At 35.9% G+C, this 22,208-nt stretch overlaps 4 protein-coding genes across 4 annotated transcripts in view; 2 read left to right on the top strand and 2 right to left on the bottom strand.

The window, feature by feature from the left end:
• Positions 1-8,208, top strand: part of LOC106711734 — a 52,528-nt gene extending 44,320 nt beyond the window's left edge. The window contains exons 2-4 of the mRNA XM_014504133.2: positions 3,357-3,587; positions 7,464-7,551; positions 7,701-8,208. Coding sequence (XP_014359619.1) covers positions 3,357-3,587; positions 7,464-7,551; positions 7,701-7,851 — 470 coding nt within the window. The 3' untranslated portion in view covers positions 7,852-8,208. The remainder of the gene's footprint in view (positions 1-3,356; positions 3,588-7,463; positions 7,552-7,700) is intronic.
• Positions 1,229-3,016, bottom strand: LOC106711732 (D-aspartate oxidase). The gene is made up of 2 exons (XM_014504131.2): positions 2,824-3,016; positions 1,229-2,381 (listed from the first exon to the last, which is right to left on the bottom strand). The coding sequence occupies exon 2, from the start codon at positions 2,376-2,378 to the stop codon at positions 1,365-1,367; it is 1,014 nt and encodes a 337-aa protein (XP_014359617.1). The 5' UTR covers positions 2,379-2,381; positions 2,824-3,016; the 3' UTR covers positions 1,229-1,364.
• On the top strand, positions 3,987-5,785 carry LOC106711733 (protein transport protein sft2). Its single transcript, XM_014504132.2, has 3 exons — positions 3,987-4,205; positions 4,310-4,461; positions 5,420-5,785. Exons 1-3 carry the CDS (start codon positions 4,020-4,022, stop codon positions 5,688-5,690), a joined length of 609 nt encoding a protein of 202 aa, XP_014359618.1. The 5' UTR covers positions 3,987-4,019; the 3' UTR covers positions 5,691-5,785.
• Positions 8,209-10,406: 2,198 nt separating the features above from the next.
• On the bottom strand, positions 10,407-21,847 carry LOC106711731 (fragile X mental retardation syndrome-related protein 1). Its single transcript, XM_045679453.1, has 14 exons — positions 21,720-21,847; positions 21,299-21,351; positions 21,065-21,218; positions 16,630-16,793; positions 16,277-16,426; positions 15,408-15,494; positions 15,020-15,311; positions 14,691-14,828; positions 14,151-14,301; positions 13,850-13,940; positions 13,613-13,748; positions 13,106-13,229; positions 11,472-11,546; positions 10,407-10,609 (listed from the first exon to the last, which is right to left on the bottom strand). The coding sequence occupies exons 1-14, from the start codon at positions 21,768-21,770 to the stop codon at positions 10,407-10,409; spliced, it is 1,869 nt and encodes a 622-aa protein (XP_045535409.1). The 5' UTR covers positions 21,771-21,847.
• Between the last annotated feature and the right edge of the window lie 361 nt (positions 21,848-22,208).

The raw sequence follows: 22,208 nt of genomic DNA, 5'->3' as shown, positions 1-22,208 counted from the left end.
TTGGACATGTATAACTAAGAAAGAATAAGCACTACTTAAATCAGATCTAAGCTTAATTAAATAATCTTCACTTATCCGAAACATACTGCAGACTGAAATTATTAATAACTCAAAGAATTACGTTTCAAATTATGCATAAAATATAATAATATATTTAATGTAATCAACTATCTTAAATATAATATAAAAGCTAAAATATATCATTAAAAGGAGTCCCTTTAGGCAAGGTTCCGAAGATACTGGCAGCGTTCCCTCTTTGAATAGCTAAACGAATTCTTTGTCCGAGGTAGCTGCCAGCTCTTCGGTCTCCTGTGATGTCGACTAACCTTTTTGCTATTTCCTTAAAAAGCTTTCTAGCGCTAGGACCCCACGGACCAAGGGTCTCGACACCGAATGGGACAAATTCATATTCGGTGCCCAGACCCCTGTATTTGCAAGCTTTAGCTTTTTCAGCCGCAAAATATAATATGTTTTACCAGTTTGCCCACATCAAATTAAAAGCTTTCTAGAGAAAACTATGATAATGAATGTCGAAGAACACACCTTAAGTTTTTTTTATTAATTCTAATCGCTTATTATGAAATGGAAACTAAAGATTGACGTGATCACAGATGAGAGTCATTTATTGATCCCTAAGTATTCATTTCTTATACTAAATCTTCACTGAGGATCTTTCTTAGTGATCTACAAACAAAAATGTTCTAAGTACGGATAAGACTAAACCTTACTAACAGTAGCTAAATCCGAAACCCGTTGTCCCGAACACCAGGTGTGTTGTAGCTTGTTTATCACCTACCCTTGAATACAAAAATGCTAAATATTTTGCGGGAGTGTTAGTTTATTGGCAAAAATAACAACATCGTAAAGTTGAAAAAACTTGAAGTAGAAAATTTTAGTGGCACTTGAGGAAGGCTGCGGGCGATAAAGCGAAATGAAGTGTCGTAAAGCCGGGGAAAGATCGGGCCATGGCGTTTTACAGTCCCCGCCGCCCAGCGCCGCCGCCCCACGACCCCTCACGCTTGGATAAAGAGAATTTTATAATTGCTAATGTTGTAGGCGACAAAGCAAAAAAAAACGTTTAATTTAAAATTTAATGTTTTCTCTATCCATTGATCATTATTTAAATTAGATATATAGACACTTCGAAGAGTTTAAATTTGGACTTTTTAAAGAATTAGTATGACGAAATAAACAATTTTCTTTCATGTATTAATATATATAATGCCTTTGATTTTTATTTAATAAACTTTGAAACAGTAACACCTGAAGTTGATCAGTAGAATAAATTGCTTAAAAATACATTTGCGTTATTTATTAACAATCATTGAGTGAATAATTTTAGTTTATTTTATATACGCCAAAAACTATAGTTTGGTTTTTACATTAGTTTTCAGTAGATCCAAACCCATGCGTACAGCGTCCATAGCCGTCCCCGGTGCACATGTCACACCGTATCCCCCGTGCCCATAGCAGTGAACCACCTTTACACCGTTCACCGTCTCCGGCTCCACTCTTACGGGTACTCTGTGCGGCCGCAACCCGACCTTGTGGGCAACAATCTCAGCCTTTTTCAACGCTGGCAACATTTCACAGCACCGCTCCAATATGGCGGCGCTGTCATATTTACAAATTTTCATATTATAACTGTCATATTGCCTGACCCCGCCCAGCGTTGCTATTCCATCAAAACCAGGTATTATGTACGTGTCGTAATCGCCGTAAATAGCCGTTTTCAACCAAGGTGCTTTCACCTTTATGACTTGTCCCCGAATCGGAACCAAATGGTGATCGTTACACAACAATTTCGCGCCTAAACCTGTGCAGTTGAAAACCAAGTCATACTTTTCAGGTAGCGAGGTGAAACTCTCAACAGTGGACGTTATAATTTTTCCACCTTTGTCTAAAAATTGTCTTTCCACCCAAGGTAAATACCTTTCACATCCGATTTTTATCGTCGAAAAGTATGATCCATATTTCCATCCCTCGCCGCAAATTTTCAGTTCATTTTTGTCTACAGCTCTATAAATCGGTACTAAATCTTCAATAAGATGATTCCTAGTGACGGTGTAACGTTCTTTTGAAAATATATAACTAGAGAAAGACATTAGACCTGCTTGGGGTGCTTCAGATGACTTCAAAATATCTTGCCAATAGTACCAAGAGTTGTTGATCCATTTTTTAGTGATTTCAGCAGTGGGCCCGCAGAAGCTCGTCCCTGGCCGGAAAATACCAGCAGCAACCGCGCTTGTCGTATTTTCTTTGAAAGAATCGGCGATAATGGTTATATTAAATTTTCTATTTTCATCTTGTAGCAACTTAGCTACGGTCATCCCAACAACTCCCGCTCCGAGTACGGCAATATTTGGCCCGTCAGTCATTGTCTAAAACAAGAAAGATTCAACAAAAATATACTTGAATAACACCGACTCAAAGCAGATGTCTCTGTATAAACATAAAACGCCAATAACCTAATGGTACGAAGTACAAAACATGAGTTTGTGAATTAAAATCCCCCATTGTCGTGAACATCCTATTTACAATCTACTCTTTTGCTCTATATTTTAACAAAGATAATATTTTATCGATTCAAATAAATGACTACTTGCCGTATATTGATACAAAATTAGATTGAATATTATACAACAAAGTTGTGTTAACAACTTTTGAAACACATATATAATAACATTAGTAAGATTAGTAACAGCTACGTCATAATCATACATAAATCCAGGAATCGCCTATTTAATCTCGCAATAGTTTTAGAATTCTTAACTAAATTGTAAAGCATAAATCACTGAATTAAAATGTGAAATGTGAACTTACGAATACTTTGTCGTGTGGTCCGCAACTACTGAATGTATTCAACCTTATTGTTAATTGTCGACAACAAAACAACAATAAACACGACGAGTTTCATCACTCGTAACTCATGACACTGCGCTCCGAATTACGCTTCATTTGATCATTTAATTAGTCTTAAATAAATATTTTTATAGATAAACTTAGTTAATTTTGTTTCACTTTTTGTTATCTAGTGTCAACAAAATGTATGCATTGAAGCTTGTATGATATGAACGTTGAATGCATTGTAGAAAGTTTTGCGGTGTTATAAAAATACCTAATATGATAGCATGATTTTAGAAACAATTATAACAGAAATTTGAAATAAGCCATATCACAATTTAAATCGAACGATAATGGACTCGAAAAGTATCAAAGGTAAAACGTTCAAAATTTAAAAAACGCGGGAATAGCTTATGCAAAAAAATAACAATGAAAGACTATTAAGACTAATGAGTAACCGTATTATTTTTGTAACAACATTAAACCATCTTCTTTTTTGTTTTTTTTTTCAGAACCGAGACCGTTACGGAAAAACTATAATCAACTTTCGTCAAACGAAAAATACGACAAAAGGCAAGCCGAAGACGTACACATCGAAGAAGCCGAAGTCGACTCCGATGCAAGCAGCACCGATCTAGAGGAGCGGGACACGCGCGGTGTGTGCCCGCCTTGTGCGCATGACCGCTACAACAATAATATACGACGCCATGCACACGACGATTTCAGTGACGATACTGATTATGGTGAGTGGTGAGCAATTACATTTAAAACGACACTTAATAAAAGTCTGAAATACTGTAAGTCTGTAAGACTAAACCAAAATTCTTTATTGTGGATCAAGGAATAATCTTCAACGAATATAATAATCGCGACATTATTTTTTAATTCAATTTTCAATCAAAACTCACAGAGTTTTTTGGTTGAAAAAATTGAACAATCTATTATTTGAACAAAAAATTTGAGAATTTTTTTCCTGTTGCTGGTAACATTTTACGTGTCAGCGTCTGACATTTATAAATGTCAAATGTCGTTCTTCATTGTTTGGTTACGTCAGTTTGTTTGCGTCATTTTGGTAGTTACTCCATTCATTGACGTTTAGAGATTTTATGGGAGACATTGGTTTAATAATTAAAAGTGGAAGTAAAATTATAAGATACAATTAAATATCCGTGACAATGGCCAATTTAAAGTCTGATTTGGATGACTATCTGCTACAAAACGAGAGCCGAAGAAGCTACAAATTTGGATTGCCTTCATTCTCGAGACCCAGTTTCCTATCTCGAAGCAACGATGATAGTCCAACCAGCACTAGTTCTACAAGTACATGGTTTGATAATGTTCAGAAGGAATACTTTACTTTGGTGAGTACAAAACTTTAACTTTTTTTAATACAAAACAATTATTGTTAATCTAACTACAATGTAATCTTTGCAATTATTGATATATCATATAATGTTTGTTTCAGAGCCGCACTCAGAGATTTATGGGATTTGGAATTTGTATGTGCTTTGGATTACTATGTTTCATACTGTCCTTCCTGTACATACCTATCTTGTTGTTACAAGCCAGAAAGTTTGCTTTGTTATTTACTTTGGGAAGTTTGTTCTTCATTTTCAGGTTAGTCATATACTTATTTAGTTGAAAAACATAATTTCTTCTGGTGTTAAGTGTTAATATAATAAAATAAGTGAAAAAATAAATACAATTTGATGTCAACTGCTACAACTTCCTAAAACTTTTGGTTACTAATACATTATTGCCAGTCTTTTTGTGTTAAAGGAGTAAGAATGATTGTGATACCAGTTTTTTGTTCATTTAAATATTTCTTTAAATACTTTGTTAAGAGTTTCCCACAGTAAGTATGCAAATTAATGCATTCATTAAATATTAAATTCTCACATATAACAGTTATCAGACACTATAGTAATAAAACAATGTGTTTAATGACATTTGTTATCAGTTGTATGGCTGTGAGTTTGATTGGATTTTCATAAATGTATAAATGTAAATGTGTAATGTACTTTCGGTCCGTTGCTCGTTTTCCCTCTTTCTCCTATAAAAAAAATGTATACTTAATTAGTAATTAATGTACTCACAGCTGAAATATTTATTTTATACATCCTTATAACTTGAAGTCAAATTAAATTCTTGTAGTATTTGAAGTCAAGAAGTTATGAGATTGAAATAATAATTTTCCTTTTATGAGTCATATTGCATTTAACATGAAATAGACAAAATGAAATCTCTTTTACTTAAGAATATTAAATCTCAGTTTCTTTTTGTAATGTAATTAAGAACTAAAGAAGAAATTTTAGAAATTTATCCCCAATGTAAATTAAAAAATACTCTTGTCAACAGAATTAATCTTACTAATATTATAAATTTGTATGTTTAAATGGATGGATTGATATTTGTTAGAAGGTATCTCTAAAATGGCTCAGATCTTAATGATATTTGACATAGATGTAGAGGAAAGTCTCGAAGAACACAGAATAATTAATTTTTTTTTAATTCTATTTCATTATTTTAAAAGTGTAATAATTTTTATAAATATTAATCCACATTGTTTGTACAGTTTCAGCTTTCTCTATGGACCATGGTCACATTTCAAGTCATTATTCTCAAAAGAGCGAGCACTAACAACATCACTGTATGGTTCCACACTAATAGCAACCCTGTACTGCGCATTGCACCTGCAGAGCACACCTCTGACCATCATATGTGCGGTGGGGCAAGTGCTCGCTCTGCTCTGGATGATGGTGGGCTATGTCCCCGGTGGCTCCTCCGGAATGAGGTTCTTTGGCAGCATGTTCAAATCTTCAGTATCCAATACGCTACCAATATAACAAACAGTTATTTCTAGTGCTACTGTGTTACAGATTTTGTGCTTAAATGTGGTTAAGTTGTGTTTATAAATGACTCTTTTGTTTACGTCTAAAACTGATAGAGACTGAAAATTTTCGAGTTTTGTTGTGGTATATTTATATATTTATAACTTAAATTGAAAACTAAAGTTTGTTTTGAGGGGATACCTGTCCACATATCAAATAAGACTAGTTAGACAATTTTATACAAAGAACAATTGTAATTTTGAAATCATAAATTTTATTCTAATTTTATATAATGCTGCCTATGGGTCATTAGTTTTCCGTCATTATTTTATTCTTCAAAATCAAGTCTTTCATTCAAATACTTATATGATATATTTAATGTTTTAATGTAAAGTGATAACATAAATTACTATTTCTTGTTTGACATGATATAAAAATTACTCATATAATTTTTTTCATGTCAACAGAATATATATATGTTGTCATTGTATAATTTTAAAATCGATAAAAAAACGAAATTAGTTGATGGAATTATTACTGTTTAATAAACTGAATTATTATTACCAGAAATTGACTGTAAATTGTATATTTTTTATTGTGTATATACTACTAAATTAAAAATAAGATGTTTGAATATGAAAATATAAACTATAAAATGCTATAGTAACCATTGCTACATTTTTATAAGTGACTTACGACATTTTGTTGTCCTGTGCTTACGACAGTTTGCTGTTAAAATTTTACTATAAGAATTAAAAAAAAACATTCAAATTATAGACTTAAACGCACATTACAATAATTAATTAAGGTCTTTGATGAATTTTTCAATTTTATACACGTAAATAGGGATTTTAATATTCTTAATAATAAAAAAAATAGCTCTCAATCTCTGTATCTCAAGTTCACTTTATATGTGACAATTGTAGTAGCATTGAGAGTGTTAAATACTTGGCAGCCACAAATTAAATTGATTATATTATAATATATGATTTTTTTTCCTCTGTAATAGAACATTTAAATAAAGATCAGAATATTTTTTTTCTAATAAATTGTTTTTTCAAAATGAGGCCAACTGCAGAAGACTTATTAGGCCTCAGAAAAATTAAATAAATTCTAAATTTTAGCCTTAAAAATGTTATTTCTTTCCATTAGTTAGTTTTTTTTTAAATCTTTATATCGTGTACTGTACATAATGAATATGGCAAGTGAAAATTGTACTGAACCTTATAGATGAATTTTTCGCGTCTAACCATATGACTATTTTGTACTATACTATTTTTATTTGTACATAATAAATAAATACATTCTAAAATCGTGTTTTACTATGTTTTTGAGTTTGCTGCAAGTTTTTGTTAAGATGCTTTTTTCGACAACCTACATTTGATTACCCATTATGACCGTGTTTACTCTATTAACTACTTTATTATTCAGAAATGGAAATAAGGATAGAAACCAATAAACATTTATTAGGATATATCTTCTAACGATCGACCAGTGATCTATATTCAACATTTTAAGCTAATTAGTGTCAAAGCAGTGTTCAAAGAATATTATCTGCTTTTCCTTCATACAGTCCATCCAGTTCCTTAAAATACAGTCAAACCTGGATAAGCGAGAGTTCAAGCGGTCATGATATTTTTTTCGCTTAAAAGCTTCTTGAAGGTCATCCACTGGGACCGGACAGTGACTCTCGCTTATCCAGGTTCGACTGTATTTATAAAAAAGGTATCCTCTAACTATTCGCTTCATATATTTAAAAAAATTGCTTACTTCATAAATGTATTTCAGATGAGGCGCTGACGTGCAATGTATGCGATAGGTCGTTCTCGACGCGCCGTCAGCTCAGCGACCACCAGCAGAAAAAGCGACACTTTGGGTAAATATACACAACTTGATACTCTTTACTAAAAACAACACCGGGTTAAATGTTAGTGGATAGAAAATTGAAACAATGTGGTGACTATTTTAGACAATAAAGAGCTATTTCAGAAGTTAGGATGTTATTAGCTTATTTCTTTTTTACAGTTGCAGTTCATGCGACAGCCTGTTCCCCTCGCTGATGGCGCTGGAACACCATAAGGAGGAGTTCCAACACTGGAGCGACTCCTCGTACTGCTCGCACTCTGACAGCGAGGAGAGCGAGGGGTGCCAGGAGGACCGGCACCGGCTGCTCTAATGCCACCATCTCATTGTCGCCGGGGACAAGCCGGCCGAGCTCGGCACCTTCGTCTGATAGCTTCCAGCGCCCCTATTCTGCTGCTCCCTATCTACTCGTAATGGTTTAGGAATTTTCCAGAACTAGATCTGGACTCTCCAAGACACTTTTTTAACCAATCGTGTCACAATGGTCAAAAAAATGTCTAATATTTACTTGCATTTTTTAGTAATCTGCTACTGAACCATTACGACTTACATAGCAGAATTGAGGGTAAACGTTACGGACCTAACATACTCTGTATCGCAGACTTGAACATGCCTTATTTTGTAACAGCCATTTGTAAAATGGATCATTTTACTATACATATCTGACAGTTTCCAGGGAATTGTTTTTTTGTTTATATTAAAAGTAGACAATCTTTATTAATATTATTTCTCTAGTGATTAAGAAATAAGTTTTGTATACTTTGTCAGAAATATATCATTAAAAAAATGGATCGTAATTCCGATTTTTTTTAAAGAATGTAGAAAAATACAAAAATGATTAATAATCACAAGGATCTAATCGACTTTTTAAAAAATATAGTTTACGTTTTTAGCAAATTTTGTGCCAATTCAGAGGGACCAGAATGGTAACAACTGTTAAGGCATATAAAAAAGATGTTTTTTTTTTTAAATATCGGTGATGTTATTTTAGGATAAATAAAACTTATTTTATTGTAAAAAAACTGAATTTATTGATTTTCACAATATGTGAAAGAAAGGCCTAAGACATGTTATATTTAAATTAAGTAAGTCGCAATTGCATGCAAGCATTAGTTCACTCTATATTACAAAGTCCTCATCAGATTAGTTTGTCAATGGCCGAGCTCCATACACACTATTCCTAATGACAAATTTTCTTAACTAAAAACGATACATTTTACAAAGAAAAAAAAAATAGGACTATTAGTGTCCCGTACATTTTAATATAAAACAAAATATTCACATCAAACAGTCAAATATCAAATGATGTTCATATAATTGTTTCTTTACAATCCTGTTAATACAATGTGTGGATCACAATTTGGTTAAAATCAGCCATTATTTTAGTTAATTTCAAATTTGTTTTACATTCCAAATTACAAAGCCATCTTGTTTTCAGCTATTTCAAATAGATCATAAAATCCACAGATAATAAATATTCCCACTACAGACTACAGAGATAACAGAATTGTGCCGTTGATGCAATTGCGACAATCTAATGTAATTGAGTTGTAATATTTATCAAATTTTTGTAACTACTCGTGTATTGTTTTCTCAATCAGTTTATAGCTATTATACACTAGCACTTCCAAGTCGCAATGTTATCATCCCTTAATTGTATTTTTTAATTAATAATATATTTTTTTCGTGAGGGTAATTACGAAAAATACTTCTAGTGTCCGCTATTTTCTATATAAAATTGAATCGCTCATATATTTGAACGCAGCGATGTCACTCAGAGTATTTTTCGTATATGGGTATGAGCCGTAAAGCATATAAAAGAGGTTAAATGTATTAAAATGTTAATTTATTACAAAATAAACATGTTAATGAGAAATGCCAAAGATCCATATTAACGTACAATCGACATATCAGTTTGTACAAGCTGCGTTTACACAATCTGTATCTAAGGTCACGGTGACTTAGCTGAAAGCATATCTCAACTCTGTAAATATTTCCTAGTGATATATCCCGGCGATGATGCATATCACGACAGGTGCGACTCCTGTCAATCGTTATGTAAACTGTGAGCGCCGCCCCGGGGCGGAGCCCTGCCTCCGCCCCCGCCCCCGCCCCGGGTGCGGCGTCAAGTCTAGTCTATAAGGTATATACTCTAAATTGGGAGTTTGGCCTTTTTGGCGAGGACAGAATAGGTATTGTCATCGGAGTCACCTCATGAATTTTAAAGTTCCGAGTGTCACAATTTATGTACCCCCAAGACCTTCCCCGTCTAGACGTTCCGAGATTATATAGTCATCATTTATGCATTGTATATATCATCCTAAGTCATATAATGTGTATCGATTGCCTCAGCACGTGAGCGGCCGCCGACCGGGCGAAGTACGACTCCAACGAAATCCCAACGGGAGGAAGCCAAAACAAACACTGTCCTCGTCCCACTACCGATACAATAATAATAATAATCAAAACGGTGTAGAGTTACGAGCCGCGAAGATTTCGATAGATTACAAGAGCGGATCCGCGCGGTCGGAGCGTTTACAAATCAAATAAAAATACAATTAAAAATATGTACAGAAACATTTTATTGATAGGAAATGACACAACCGCGGCGCGGAGGTTGCGGTCCGGGGGTAGGTGGCGACGTACGCGACTTGAATAATCGAATATCGGGAATAGAAAAACGAGGAATCTCTTATAAAAGCATAATACGAGTAGGTGTAGGTGTGTGTATGCGCAGTGCGGCGGACTTGTGAGTTCCAGTCACGCGGCCGCGCCGGCGGCTACACGTCTAAATATATGAACAACATTAACTTATGTTGGAGTGCGGCTCGGCCCGCAAGCCCCGCCCGACCGCCCGCCCGCCGCCCTCTACGCGGTGCCGTTCACCAGCGCCTCGGGCTTCGGCTTGGCCAGCGGCGAGCGTCGCTTGCTGGACCGCTTGTCGCCCTCGCCGCCCGCAGCGCCCGCAGCGCCCGCAGCACCCGCAGCACCCGCAGCGCCCGCAGCACCCGCAGCACCCGCAGCACCCGCGCCGCCCACACCGTTCTTCCAGCCGCCGCCGCCACCGCCGCCTGTAACGTCGTCCCAACAACTAGTTAGTGATCGCTCTCCTCTGTAGGGTAACTCCTTTTGTAATGTATGTGCTGTAACGTTTCAGTATTTTTTCTCGATAATAAAGAATTTACGACTTCGTAATGTAAAATAGAACATTGTATCATTTCCCCGAACCTCCACAAATATTACTAGATGATGTGGTGTAGCTGTGTGAGAGCTGCTAACGATACAATCTTGATGTATCTAACATTAGCTTGCACAATACAAAGGAGATATTGTTGCATTAAAATTAAACTATAATATGATGATCATTTTGATATGTTTATCAGTTAGTCAAAATCTGAAAATATTACATCGTGAGATATTTTACATAAACAATACTAAATATTCATGCAACTATCTACAACTAGAATAACTACATTTTTTTTATTAAAAATAGTATTTTTATAGTTAAAAAGCTCATCAATAATGTTACATGCATTGTAATGATATATTAATGTATGACAGAGCAACCTTACAATTATCATTTCAAGCTTACATTTGGGTTCAGAAAACTCAAATTATTTTTTGCTACACATTGACTCAGTAGGTAAAAATAGTAAAGATTTTAGAATTATTACAATTAGCTTAGGTAAATTGAAGTAAAAGATTGTGTGTGTGTTATAATTCTATGATAACATAGTAACAACTTTATCAACGACATATACGCTGCAGTCACTTATCTTCTCAGATATAGATTGCATGAAGTACAATGAAAAGTGAATTTTATATATTTGTAGTGGTCTCCTTGTATGAGAAATGTGTTTCAGAGAAGGGCACTAGCTTGTGTTGTGTTGTGTGTGTATGTTTGCGGCGGGGGTTTGGTGCCGGGTGCGGTACCTCCAGTACGACGTCTCCGGCGCCTCCTCGCGCCGCCCTCGCTGGCCGCGCGTCCCTCCTCCGACGACGCCGACTCTACAACACACGCGCCGCTCACTCTACGCACTCGCCACTACCCCGCTACCCCAAACACCCCCAACACCCCCAACACCCCATGCCCCACGCGCCTACCTCATGCACTACTCCTCTCACCCTAAGATCAATCAGCTTTATCTCATCTATATATATAAAAGAAAGTCGTGTTAGTTACACTATTTATAACTCAAGAACGGCTGAATCTATTTGACTGAAAATTGGTGGGCAGATAGCTTAGAACCAGGAAACGGACATAGGATAATTTTTACCCCGTTTTCTATTTTACATTCCGCGCGGACGGAGTCGCGGGTAAAAGCTAGTTATAACTAAAATTTAAGTATATTTTCTCATTAACGATATACGATAATGCTAAACATAATATAAATACTGGAATACGTACAACTAAACACAACCAGTACAACTTTGCTACTCCCCGCATCATCAACATTGCATGCAATATACAACTATACAAGACAATATTTCACACCCAACATAAAACTATATAATACTTATGTACTAATTAAAATGTAAACATAGTTTTATGACTAACATTATTAAATATAAAGATTTTGTGTTTTTACATTTTAAACACTTAAATTTAAATAAACACCATTGTCCGGAGAAACACTTATTTAAAATAACCGTATTCTATGATAATAAAGACATAAACTAGGGCTACATTTTGATTAGCACATTATGTAACATTTTCAGATTTATATATAAGAATTCTTTTTTAATAATTTTATAATTTATATTTGTGTATTGTGTAATAAATAAAATAAAAACGTCGAATAAACCTTTTTTTTAAATCCAGTCACAATGAATTATATTGATTTTTAACATTTAGGAAGAATAAAAGTAGACATAAATCAAAATTAATTTTAAGCTTGAAGCAGATTAGAGCATGTCACAATGTCCAAGTAAAGTGCTGGGATAACACCAAAATAATTAACTGCTACATAAAATTTCACATTAAAGTAGTTTTCTCCCAAAAGACTAACCAACTAATTTATGTGTCAGTTTGTTACTTATAGCAGAGATGTCGTTTTTAATGTTTCAATTTATGGAACATGTGTGAGCATATAACATTTTTTATTTAATCAGTCAAAAATAATTGAAACGCATCTTTGATGCTTTATTATGTCATATATACTTTGAATAAATGAATAAATAATCTGCAACAGTTATAAAGATTTTAAAAAATAATAGATCGACGATTTTTATTTGTAACAAAATGAATAAAAACCACAATTTCATTACTTTAATTAATTACAATGCCCCCCATTTTTTGGGCCTCTTATCGCCCCCTCCTAGGTTTCAAACGCCTCCAGGGGGGCGTTATCGCCCACTTTGGGAAACACTGGTCTATACCAAACTAAACTTTGTTTGGCACTTTATTTACCAGTTAAGCTCATTAGGAAAATATGAAACACCAAAGATGAGTTTATTCATCAGGTAAGTTGCAAGTATTCAGAACTTGACTTGGACATTGTGAAACTGTTTATCTTGCTAGGAACTAGTACAAAGTGATCGTTGTGTGTGTCAGTGTGGTGGTGTACCTCTGTCGGCGCTGGAGACGTCCTGTACATCAGTGGTGGCTGCTTCCTCATCAGTCGGCCGCCGCCGCTCCTCGCGACCTCCCTCACGTCCTCCCTCGCGTCCCCCCTCGCGCCGCCGCCCGCTCTGATATACAAACATTTTCCTTTTCATTTAACTTTCGATACATTATCTAAACAGTCACCAGACATTTCGCCAGGAATCTATGTCTACAACACAAACAATTACCCACATTCCATCAACAGCATTGGCTTGCAATTGTATTGATTAAGATTACTCAACTTGGGCAGAAATTAAACAACCGATTTCCAACTAGGCTTAGACTGAGAGTTTCGTAAGATATGGAAAGTGCAGTCTGTTGATGTTCTAATGCCTTCGATAGCAGAATACATATATTTATCAAAATAAAGAACTGGATTTTGATTGAATCAAAATGTCAAGCAGGAAAAAAAGAAAAATAAATATACAAAAGAGGTTGGCCGGTGTTGCCGCACTTGTCGTGTACTCACAGTATCGCGCTGGTCGCGAGGCTCCCGGGGCTCTCGTGGCTCCCGGGGCTCGCGCTGGTCGCGCGGCGGGCGAGGGTGATGGGCGCGCCCGTTCTCCAGCGGTACGCGCCGCTCCTCACCGCGTCGCTCACTAGACCTGCGTAACAAACACAAGGGAAATATACAATATTCGAGATATCTTGAAATGAACAATACAGAGCCCGTTATCATTTAAGTGAGTTAGTTGAATGATGTTACCTGTTGGGTCGCGGCGGACGAGCTCTACCGCGGTACCCTCCTCCGCTGTCGCCGCGCTCCTCGCCCAGCTCCGGCGTCGTCCGTCTGCCGCCTGGAAACATAACGACACCTCTCATTAATAAATATATCACAAAGGAATCGAGCTAACACTGACAACTTCTGTTCCAACAAATTTTATGAACGTAAACATTTACAATAGCCATGATTTTCTGTATTTCAATTTGTAAACATTTGGCAAAATAGATCCCTCAATTGTGTGCATTTATTATATCGTCTAAGTACACTTTGCACTTTGCATTACCTGGCGGGTACCTCTGCGGCGGCGGGCGGGGGCGGCGCGCGCGCGTTGCGGGTGCTCCGCGCGGCGCGGGGAACGAGGCGCCCGGCCCGTTCAGCACCACGCGCAGCTGCTGGTCGATCTCCTGCTTCTCCGCGCGCAGCTGCTCCACCTCCTGCTCGACAATCACATCATTTGTATCTCGCACTGTTTTAACATGTGCAACTAATTTGTGGGCAATACCAACCACCACACAGAAAACAGACATCGAATGGAACTCGCCCTTCAAGTCTGATGAGTGTGCGTTCTGGAGAATTCATTTTACTTCGTTTTGTCTTCCCACCCTTTTTTCATAAGGAAAGCATAAGAAGTGGATTTGATCAAGGAGGGAAGATGTACAGGAAATGTTCTTTCTATGTGTCTCCTCCACCATCGATTAAAGGTACACAACGCATCTGCAACTGTGGATGTCTATAGGCAACAGTTGCCTCGCCATTTTAGTGAATTCAGGTGGCTGTCTGCTCATTTCCCGCCTTATTATAAAAACGAATATGAAAACGTTACCTTGAGGTGTGCGACATGGTACTCTACGAGCACCTTGGCGTTGGCGATGTTCTCCCGCGTGCCGACAAACACGAAGGACATCATGCCCTCCTCGCGCGGCGCCGACGGCTGCGGCTCGTTGTCGCCCTCCACCTTCACCTGCTCCATAAACACACGCAACATACTCGCTATAGATCTTAGAAATTATGTATTTATTACTCACAGTAATATTTAAAAATTATATAAATTGGAACATTCTTAATATTTTTCAATTTTTCTTATCTTGAGTTGTCTTGTTGTAGGTAGATATTATGAATTAAGTTGGTAATAGAGACAAGACATCAACACACCCTGACGACGCCGCTCTTGTCGACGATCTCCTGTATGACCTTGCCGTTCTTGCCGATGACCTTGCCGACGAGGGCGCGCGGCACCATGATGGACTCCTCGGCGTACTCCAGCAGAGAGCGCGCGCGCCGCACAGCCTCCGCGGACTCGCCGCAGATCTTGAAGGTGCACGTCACCTCCTCCAGCTCGATGTTGGTGACGCCGGGCACCTTGCGCGCCTGCTGGATGTTCACACCGTGTGTGCCGATCGCCAGCCCCATCAGCTCCTCGCGCACGCTGAACTCGTCCGAGTACCTGCAGTATCGATACACAAACGACAATATTATAGGACTTCCGCAGACACTTCTCACATAACATTCGTTCAAAATTCAATTCAACTAGTGTACGTACCCTCCCTGACTGTGAATTTTCGTCGATTCCAACTGTCTAGCTGCCTCCTCAGTCTTTTTTAATAATAGCAGCTTCTGTGTTAAGTTTCTACAAAAGAAATTAGTAAATATTAGCAAACATTTGACACACATGGTTACACAGACAAGTTTTCAAAGAATACTGTAAAGAAAATTGATTGTTAAAAATAACTTATTTTAAGGCAAAACCTAAATGTGTAAAAAAAATCAGTTTTCATAATTATGTCTTTTATTCAATCTGTTGTTAGAGCACTTTTAATAAATACATAATCTTTCTACACAAGATGCACAATCATAAATCTGATTATCCTAATAATTCAATTAGTATAGAGCATATTTATACACGTCTATGTTGGCCAAACTTCCTAAAGGGGTAGGTAGCAGTTATAATCGAAAATCTCAATTTAACGTAATTATAAAAGCTTCTGTAGGAAAATTACACTACCATCCGAGCACGAATCTGAATGTCGGTGGCCCTGTGTCTTCCGCTATAATGTCAGCACTTTGTCTGCCAGAGTGGTGAGTCTGCCGCTCTGAGCAAACAGGACTCCAAATGATACTTAACATGTGAAATCCCACTTTAGTGCTATTTATGGCAAAAGTATTTAACCCTCTGGTATTCATTCGACCCCGAATAAGTGCGAAATTATTCCCAGAGACCAAACGACACGCACGAAAGCAACATTTTGCGGTCTTAGACAGCGAGAATGATTTAGGATTAGCGAAGGTGGTTCCTCGTGTTTAAAAAAAGTTTATCATAAAATTTTGGTCTCAATAGAAAAAACATAGAAGAAAAATATCATAATGCAATCTGCACATAACTGGTTCAAACCAGTCGGTATGAGGACGTACCTGAAGTGCATCTCCTGCAGCATGGTGGCACGCTTCTGAGAGGTTTCACAGCGCGAGATGACGGCCAGCGTACCGCGCTCCGGTACGTACCACACCAGCGCCGCGCCGATCGCCTTCTGGAACTCCTTGTGCGCGTTCTCCACATTCGCGCTGCGCACACGCACACGGAAGTGTCAATATTGTGAGATAAAGTGGACGTTAATGGCAATCGAATACTGCGTTTCACAACTCAGTGGCGAGAAAAAGCTCCATGAGACTAAAGGGGATTCCCCGAAGCCGTGAAAATTCCTGAAGTGATTAAAACGTTTATAATGCAGGGGTTAATATTAGCAACAGCAAAAGTAAATACTGACTATTCCTTGAGATCATCGGGCACAGGTATTTCGAACTTGTGAAAGGTGTTCTTGTCGATGGGCGTCTTGGGCGTCTTCAACCGCAGCCGGTCTGCGGCCACGATCTCCGAGAAACAGTTGTCCCATTCCAGGTATTCTATCACTAGGAATTCCCCGCGCATCATCTGCAACAATATATCACATACAAATTAGTTAGTTAAGCCATTCTTAATTTGTTTATTATTATGTCTCCCGAAATTTTAAACAATTTAATAGTAAACAGTATCTGTGCTATGACTAATATCCTTTTGGTCGTGTTGAATATTACCTGTCCCGTCCTTTTATAATATTACTAAGAAGTAAATTTACAACTAAATATGAAATTTATTGATAATAATGTTTTAGGATTTTTCCGGAATATTCAATGAATATGTAATGGGACTCAAACAAAACGCAAAGTTAATCTTTACCTATTGCCCAAGTCTAAAAATTATTTATTTCTTCAAAATTTGACAATTTCTAAAGCCGAATAAATAATCACTTCATCATCAATGCTTGTAAGTACGCAATAAACATATTTAATTCAGAAAGAATATTTAAGATAATAATAAATAATAAACTAAACTAAAAAAGAAATTTTTCTATTCATCGAGAGAGACGCCTTAAAAGAGCCATTCAATAAATAAACTATTACGCGAAGCTGAGAAGCATCAATGGGGTGGACTGTATAATGTATTTGGCTTGGCGGCGGACAAGTGGCACTCGGCAGAGCCTCGCGTACTTCTTGCATTTCAATCCACTCCCCTGCTCCCCCGCGCGCAGGCGTACTACCACAGGGGTGAGAGGGGAGAGGAAAGACGCAGTCTGCGAGTGCAACATTAGACAAACCCCTACTACATTACGCGACTCACAAATACTATATATATAAATAAACATCTTATCTGTCCATTCATGTAAGTTATTAGATCAGTTTAACATTATCTGTATATTCTACCATAGTAGAAAATAAAACATTATAGAAAAAGACATGAAAAACTTTAAAAACACAAATTTCTCGAGGCGTCCCTACATGACACGTCTGACTAATCTAAAGTGGGTCAGGCGGGCGCAAATTTTTTTATAAATCCGCACCCACGTTCGAATATCGGCCGGACACTGACTGAACGTCTGCTCGGCCAAACATAATCCTGTTAGAATTTGATACATACAAAAATAAAATTAACGCTAAAACATTACTCAAATTAATTGTTTTCTGAATGGTCATGGTCACAGAACCCATTCATGATTTCGCTTAATAGTATTTCTAGGCCAAAATCGAGACGGTATGATCAATTCCATTATCCCGTGAGATTTTAATTACTTTTTAAAAAGTGAAAAGTGCAATATTATTTTGGTGCGAGAGTGTCGAAGTTTGCAGCGCGGTTGGATCGGAAGCTATTGACTACGGTATTTGGGTCGTGCGAGCAAATATATCTTCACAATTATTTCCTTTCGAGGTTAAAAAAAACTCCAATGACATGTGCTTATATTTTCAACGCTTAATCTGTAGATTTGAGACCGTACTATTCGTCAGGTTTAACTAACTACACAGATAGTCGACAAAATTAAAATCTGATCTGATTTAATTTAATTTTTTCGTTTGAACTGTGCAATTATTTTACGTAAAATTTAAGCTACATAGTTATGTACGCAACTTCTGATTGAAGTTAAAGGTTACTACATCGATTCTAACATAGGTAAATAATCTATGTACATTAAGATTTGAATACATTAACATACTGTAGTTTTAGTGCGATACGATAAGTATCTACAAAATGTAATATACCCTTAAATATTCTATCAGCAATCTTAATAAAACCGAGTGTACGTAATTTCGTACTGTAATTTACGCGTTTAGAAAAGATTTTTACGAGTTTTGAAAAGCTGATTGTTGGGTGGATTCACATTTTGTATAAGATATTAATTATATTTTTACTTTTCACTTACTACTTTCACGACGTACATTGTATAGATTTCAATAACATTTTTGGATTTTTTTTTGCCAAGTTACGAAAATACAGCCTGCCAAAAATGTTGAGTCAATACTGTACTATTTAAAATCTCAGTACCGAAACCAAGACGAACAAAGTTATATAAAGATATAAAGACCGCATTCATATTAAATGCAAGTTTATAATAATAAAATTGTTTATTAAATATAATATTGTAGAGGCGGCACATAAGTTCGCAATTAGCACACGATCCTTGCGAGGCTGTCGACCCACTGCCCGTGTCGGATGTAAGCGTACCACGTTTCTCATAATTTGCGGAAAGTCCCAAAAAAAATAAGGTGGCCCATGAATTGATAAACCTAATTAGCTACTGTAATTATAAACAAACTTGAGAAAAATAGAAGATAATTTGCATCGAACTAATAAACTGTGTAAAATACATTGAGCGCGATTGTTTTGCTCATTTCTAGTCCCGTTGAATCATAAAATGTGGTAACCCTAATCGGAAACGCAGTTCAACTACTACTGCACGAATAGTACACATACTAAGTTATAACTTAATGAGTGGTTTTGTTAACCAGAACAAACTATATAACACTTTTTTATTAATTCTTATAATTTTAGCTCAATTAGTGAAAGAAAAAGAAGAAATAAAATTATTGTAATAAAACACTTTCGTTATAACAAAAGCGTGTAAAGATTGCAACGATTCAAATTTTATTTTAAAAAAAACATTACACAAGAACCTCCACATACTAAATTATTTTCCGGCGCACCCAAGGAAATGGAACTTAAAATTTTTTTCGTATATATTGACAAGGTTTATGTAAGGAGTAGGTCTGGCGATACATCCTGCATTGCAGGCGCATTACTGCATATTTACTTAGTCCTGCATATCAACTAACTGCAGGTACATACTATTGGCTACAGACTAAGTTAGGGGTTAATGCACTTAGAAAATTCAAATATTGAAAATTAGACAATAATACAAAGACACATTTCAGTGCGTATTTATATGGAAATTCATTTGCTGTTTAATTGCATATTAAGATCAATAACTGTCAAGATTTACTAAAAAAAAAGTAAGCACATATTAATCCGCCGAAATCGTAATTTCGCAATTTTTAGCGAAATTTGCGTTCTTTGTCTTGAAATTATGGAATTAACAAATTTGAACAACACCTACTATTTCTGTCAAAACAAAGATCACTATAATTTTAAAATAATTGTGCTTGTTGTTGTTAATTCCCATAAACTCCTTATAACTTTAGCAAGATAAGAAAACAGGATGACTCAAAAATGCAAATTGTATTAAGAATTTAAAGACATTACTCTAACATATATAAGTAAACACATCCATCATCTATAACTGGGGTAGTATATTAATTTGGCACAGTTCTGGCACACCTCTATTGCTTCCTCTACAGCCATAAATCTACCCTAATGATACAGTATGTTTACATACATATAGGGTTATCAGTTACAACATTTCTAGTAATATGTTACACGAGGGTACATTAATAAAAAGTACATGTGATGGTTACATTTTTGTAACATAATTTCCAAGTTACTATGTTTATAAACTTGGATTAAACAAGAGGCAAACTTGAATGCATTAAGTAATAATCAAGTTAATATTTGGTTTATTAAATAGATTTGAATCAATTTTCACTTTCAAATAAATCCAAATGAAAAGGATGGCCATAGTTTGAAGATGTTAGGTTTTTTGCAATGTATGTGTAAATATGTACTTTTTTATATTAATTCAGATAAGTTAATAAGTTTTTTTTTCTGAATAGACAATGATCACAAATATTTTGTTAAATCCACCATGTTGGCTGATCAGAGGATTTCACATATTTCTCTCAATTCCATAACTTTTTAAAAATAAACATTAACAGTATAATGTATGTATGTATAGCAAATATACTATAGACATAAATTCACTCAAAAGACATAGTGCAAAAAAAGGACACCCATTCAAGAAAATTATTGAAACAAACTGGATTTTCAAGAAATACAATGTTACATACAATATAAAGGACAAAGTATAAATAAATGCAGGGGCACCAAAGTGCAAATTTATGCAACCACCTGGACATTTATAAGGGATTGAAGAATATTTGTTAAACAAAATCTTATTAGCACATTACTTGAAAAATTAAGAAAACATAGTCAGCTTACTTTATTTCTTTATAAATCTTTGGTAGATAACTGTTCAAAAATATTTTTTTACATTATTTTCCTTTGTTTGGAATTACAATCTAATCACTATTTTTATCATCAAAAACTTGTTGTTGCACCAAAAACAAATAATAATAGATAGGATTACTTTGCTACATAGCTTAATTTGGCAAAAAAAATGTTTATAACAAACTAGACATTTGATACATGTCTATAATTACTATTAAAAAAATCTGAATTTATATAATTTTGAAAAAAGTCTGAAAAAAGTAATACAATACCTTGATATTTGCTGTCCACCACCCATTTGCTTCTTTGTCGTTCGATCTTGCAAATACCTCCACCTCTTGGTTTATCACAAATTCCGTGTGTTGGCCGGTGTCTTTAGGTGGTAAGAACACTTGAGAAAAAGGAAATTTTGATTCCGGCTGCCAGCTAAAACAGAAAGTACATGTAAATAAATAAGCGTCCAGTTTGGTTCAGGTAAATATATATTAAATAATTAGTCAACTTACTCATTTTCAAAGGCTACGAGAACCTCGTTGTCGAGCACGTCGGTGACAATGGCCTAAAATATAGGAAATTATTATAATATGGTGATGATCCAATAACTTGGTAATGCGCTAGAAATAAAAGGACTTTTGGGTCATTCACATTTAAACGTACAAATGAAAATCCATATCAAATGCTGCTCAAGTATAGTTCCGCAATCGCGTCTAAAAATATAAAAGCGGCACGAATAAAACACATGGAAAATTCACGCCCTGTCAGACGGACATGGCGTCCATTCCAGCCGCGATGATCTTCCCGGAAAAATATTTTTGTAACTATGTGACAAAACATAGTTTTAGAGCTTCTTTACAACACATTACATAATTCACGAATTTATGTTATATAATTTACAAACAATACTAGCGTACTTCACATTTTACAAACCTTATAATAAGCACCATTTTCACCGTACACCTCGACCGACAAATCCTCCATTTTGGTTTGAAAGCGTATTTGGCGTTTTCAGAGCGAGAATGAACGCTCATAGAAAAACTGTTGGCCAATCATTTGCGAGGAATTGAAGCATAGACAATAATGTTTACTTTTAAAAGACACTGGCCAACAGTTTGGCTGCTTGGTTGTATAAAAACAAAACATTGCAATTTTAATGTGGACCATAACCTCGTCAAGGTAAATGTGTTTTTGATTTTGGAATAACCGCAACATCAAAATGTGAAAGATTTCATAGTGTTTATTCACTACTAGCCTTTACCCGCGACTCCGTCCGCGCGGAATAAGAAATAGAAAACGGGGTAAAAATTATCCTATGTCCGTTTCCTGGTTCTAAGCTACTTGCCCACCAATTTTCAGTCAAATCGATTCAGCCGTTTTTGAGTTATAAATAGTGTAACTAACACGACTTTCTTTTATATA

Source organism: Papilio machaon, chromosome 9, assembly GCF_912999745.1.
Source record: "Papilio machaon chromosome 9, ilPapMach1.1, whole genome shotgun sequence".
Lineage (NCBI taxonomy): Eukaryota > Metazoa > Arthropoda > Insecta > Lepidoptera > Papilionidae > Papilio > Papilio machaon.
The sequence above is the reverse complement of the archived record's forward strand: the minus strand, read 5'-3'. Positions and strand labels throughout refer to the sequence as shown.

Bases quoted from the DNA above. Each gene is read 5' to 3' on its own strand.
- LOC106711732 (XM_014504131.2), bottom strand. From the start codon at position 2,378: ATGACTGACGGGCCAAATATTGCCGTACTCGGAGCGGGAGTTGTTGGG.
- LOC106711733 (XM_014504132.2), top strand. From the start codon at position 4,020: ATGGCCAATTTAAAGTCTGATTTGGATGACTATCTGCTACAAAACGAG. The intron at 4,206-4,309 runs GTGAGTACAAAA...TGTTTGTTTCAG, and splicing joins AGAAGGAATACTTTACTTTG to AGCCGCACTCAGAGATTTAT. The intron at 4,462-5,419 runs GTTAGTCATATA...TTGTTTGTACAG, and splicing joins AGTTTGTTCTTCATTTTCAG to TTTCAGCTTTCTCTATGGAC.
- LOC106711731 (XM_045679453.1), bottom strand. From the start codon at position 21,770: ATGGAGGATTTGTCGGTCGAGGTGTACGGTGAAAATGGTGCTTATTAT. The intron at 16,794-21,064 runs GTATTGTATTAC...ATATTGTTGCAG, and splicing joins GGTGGACAGCAAATATCAAG to ATGATGCGCGGGGAATTCCT. The intron at 13,749-13,849 runs GTAACATCATTC...TTTGTTACGCAG, and splicing joins CGTCCGCCGCGACCCAACAG to GTCTAGTGAGCGACGCGGTG.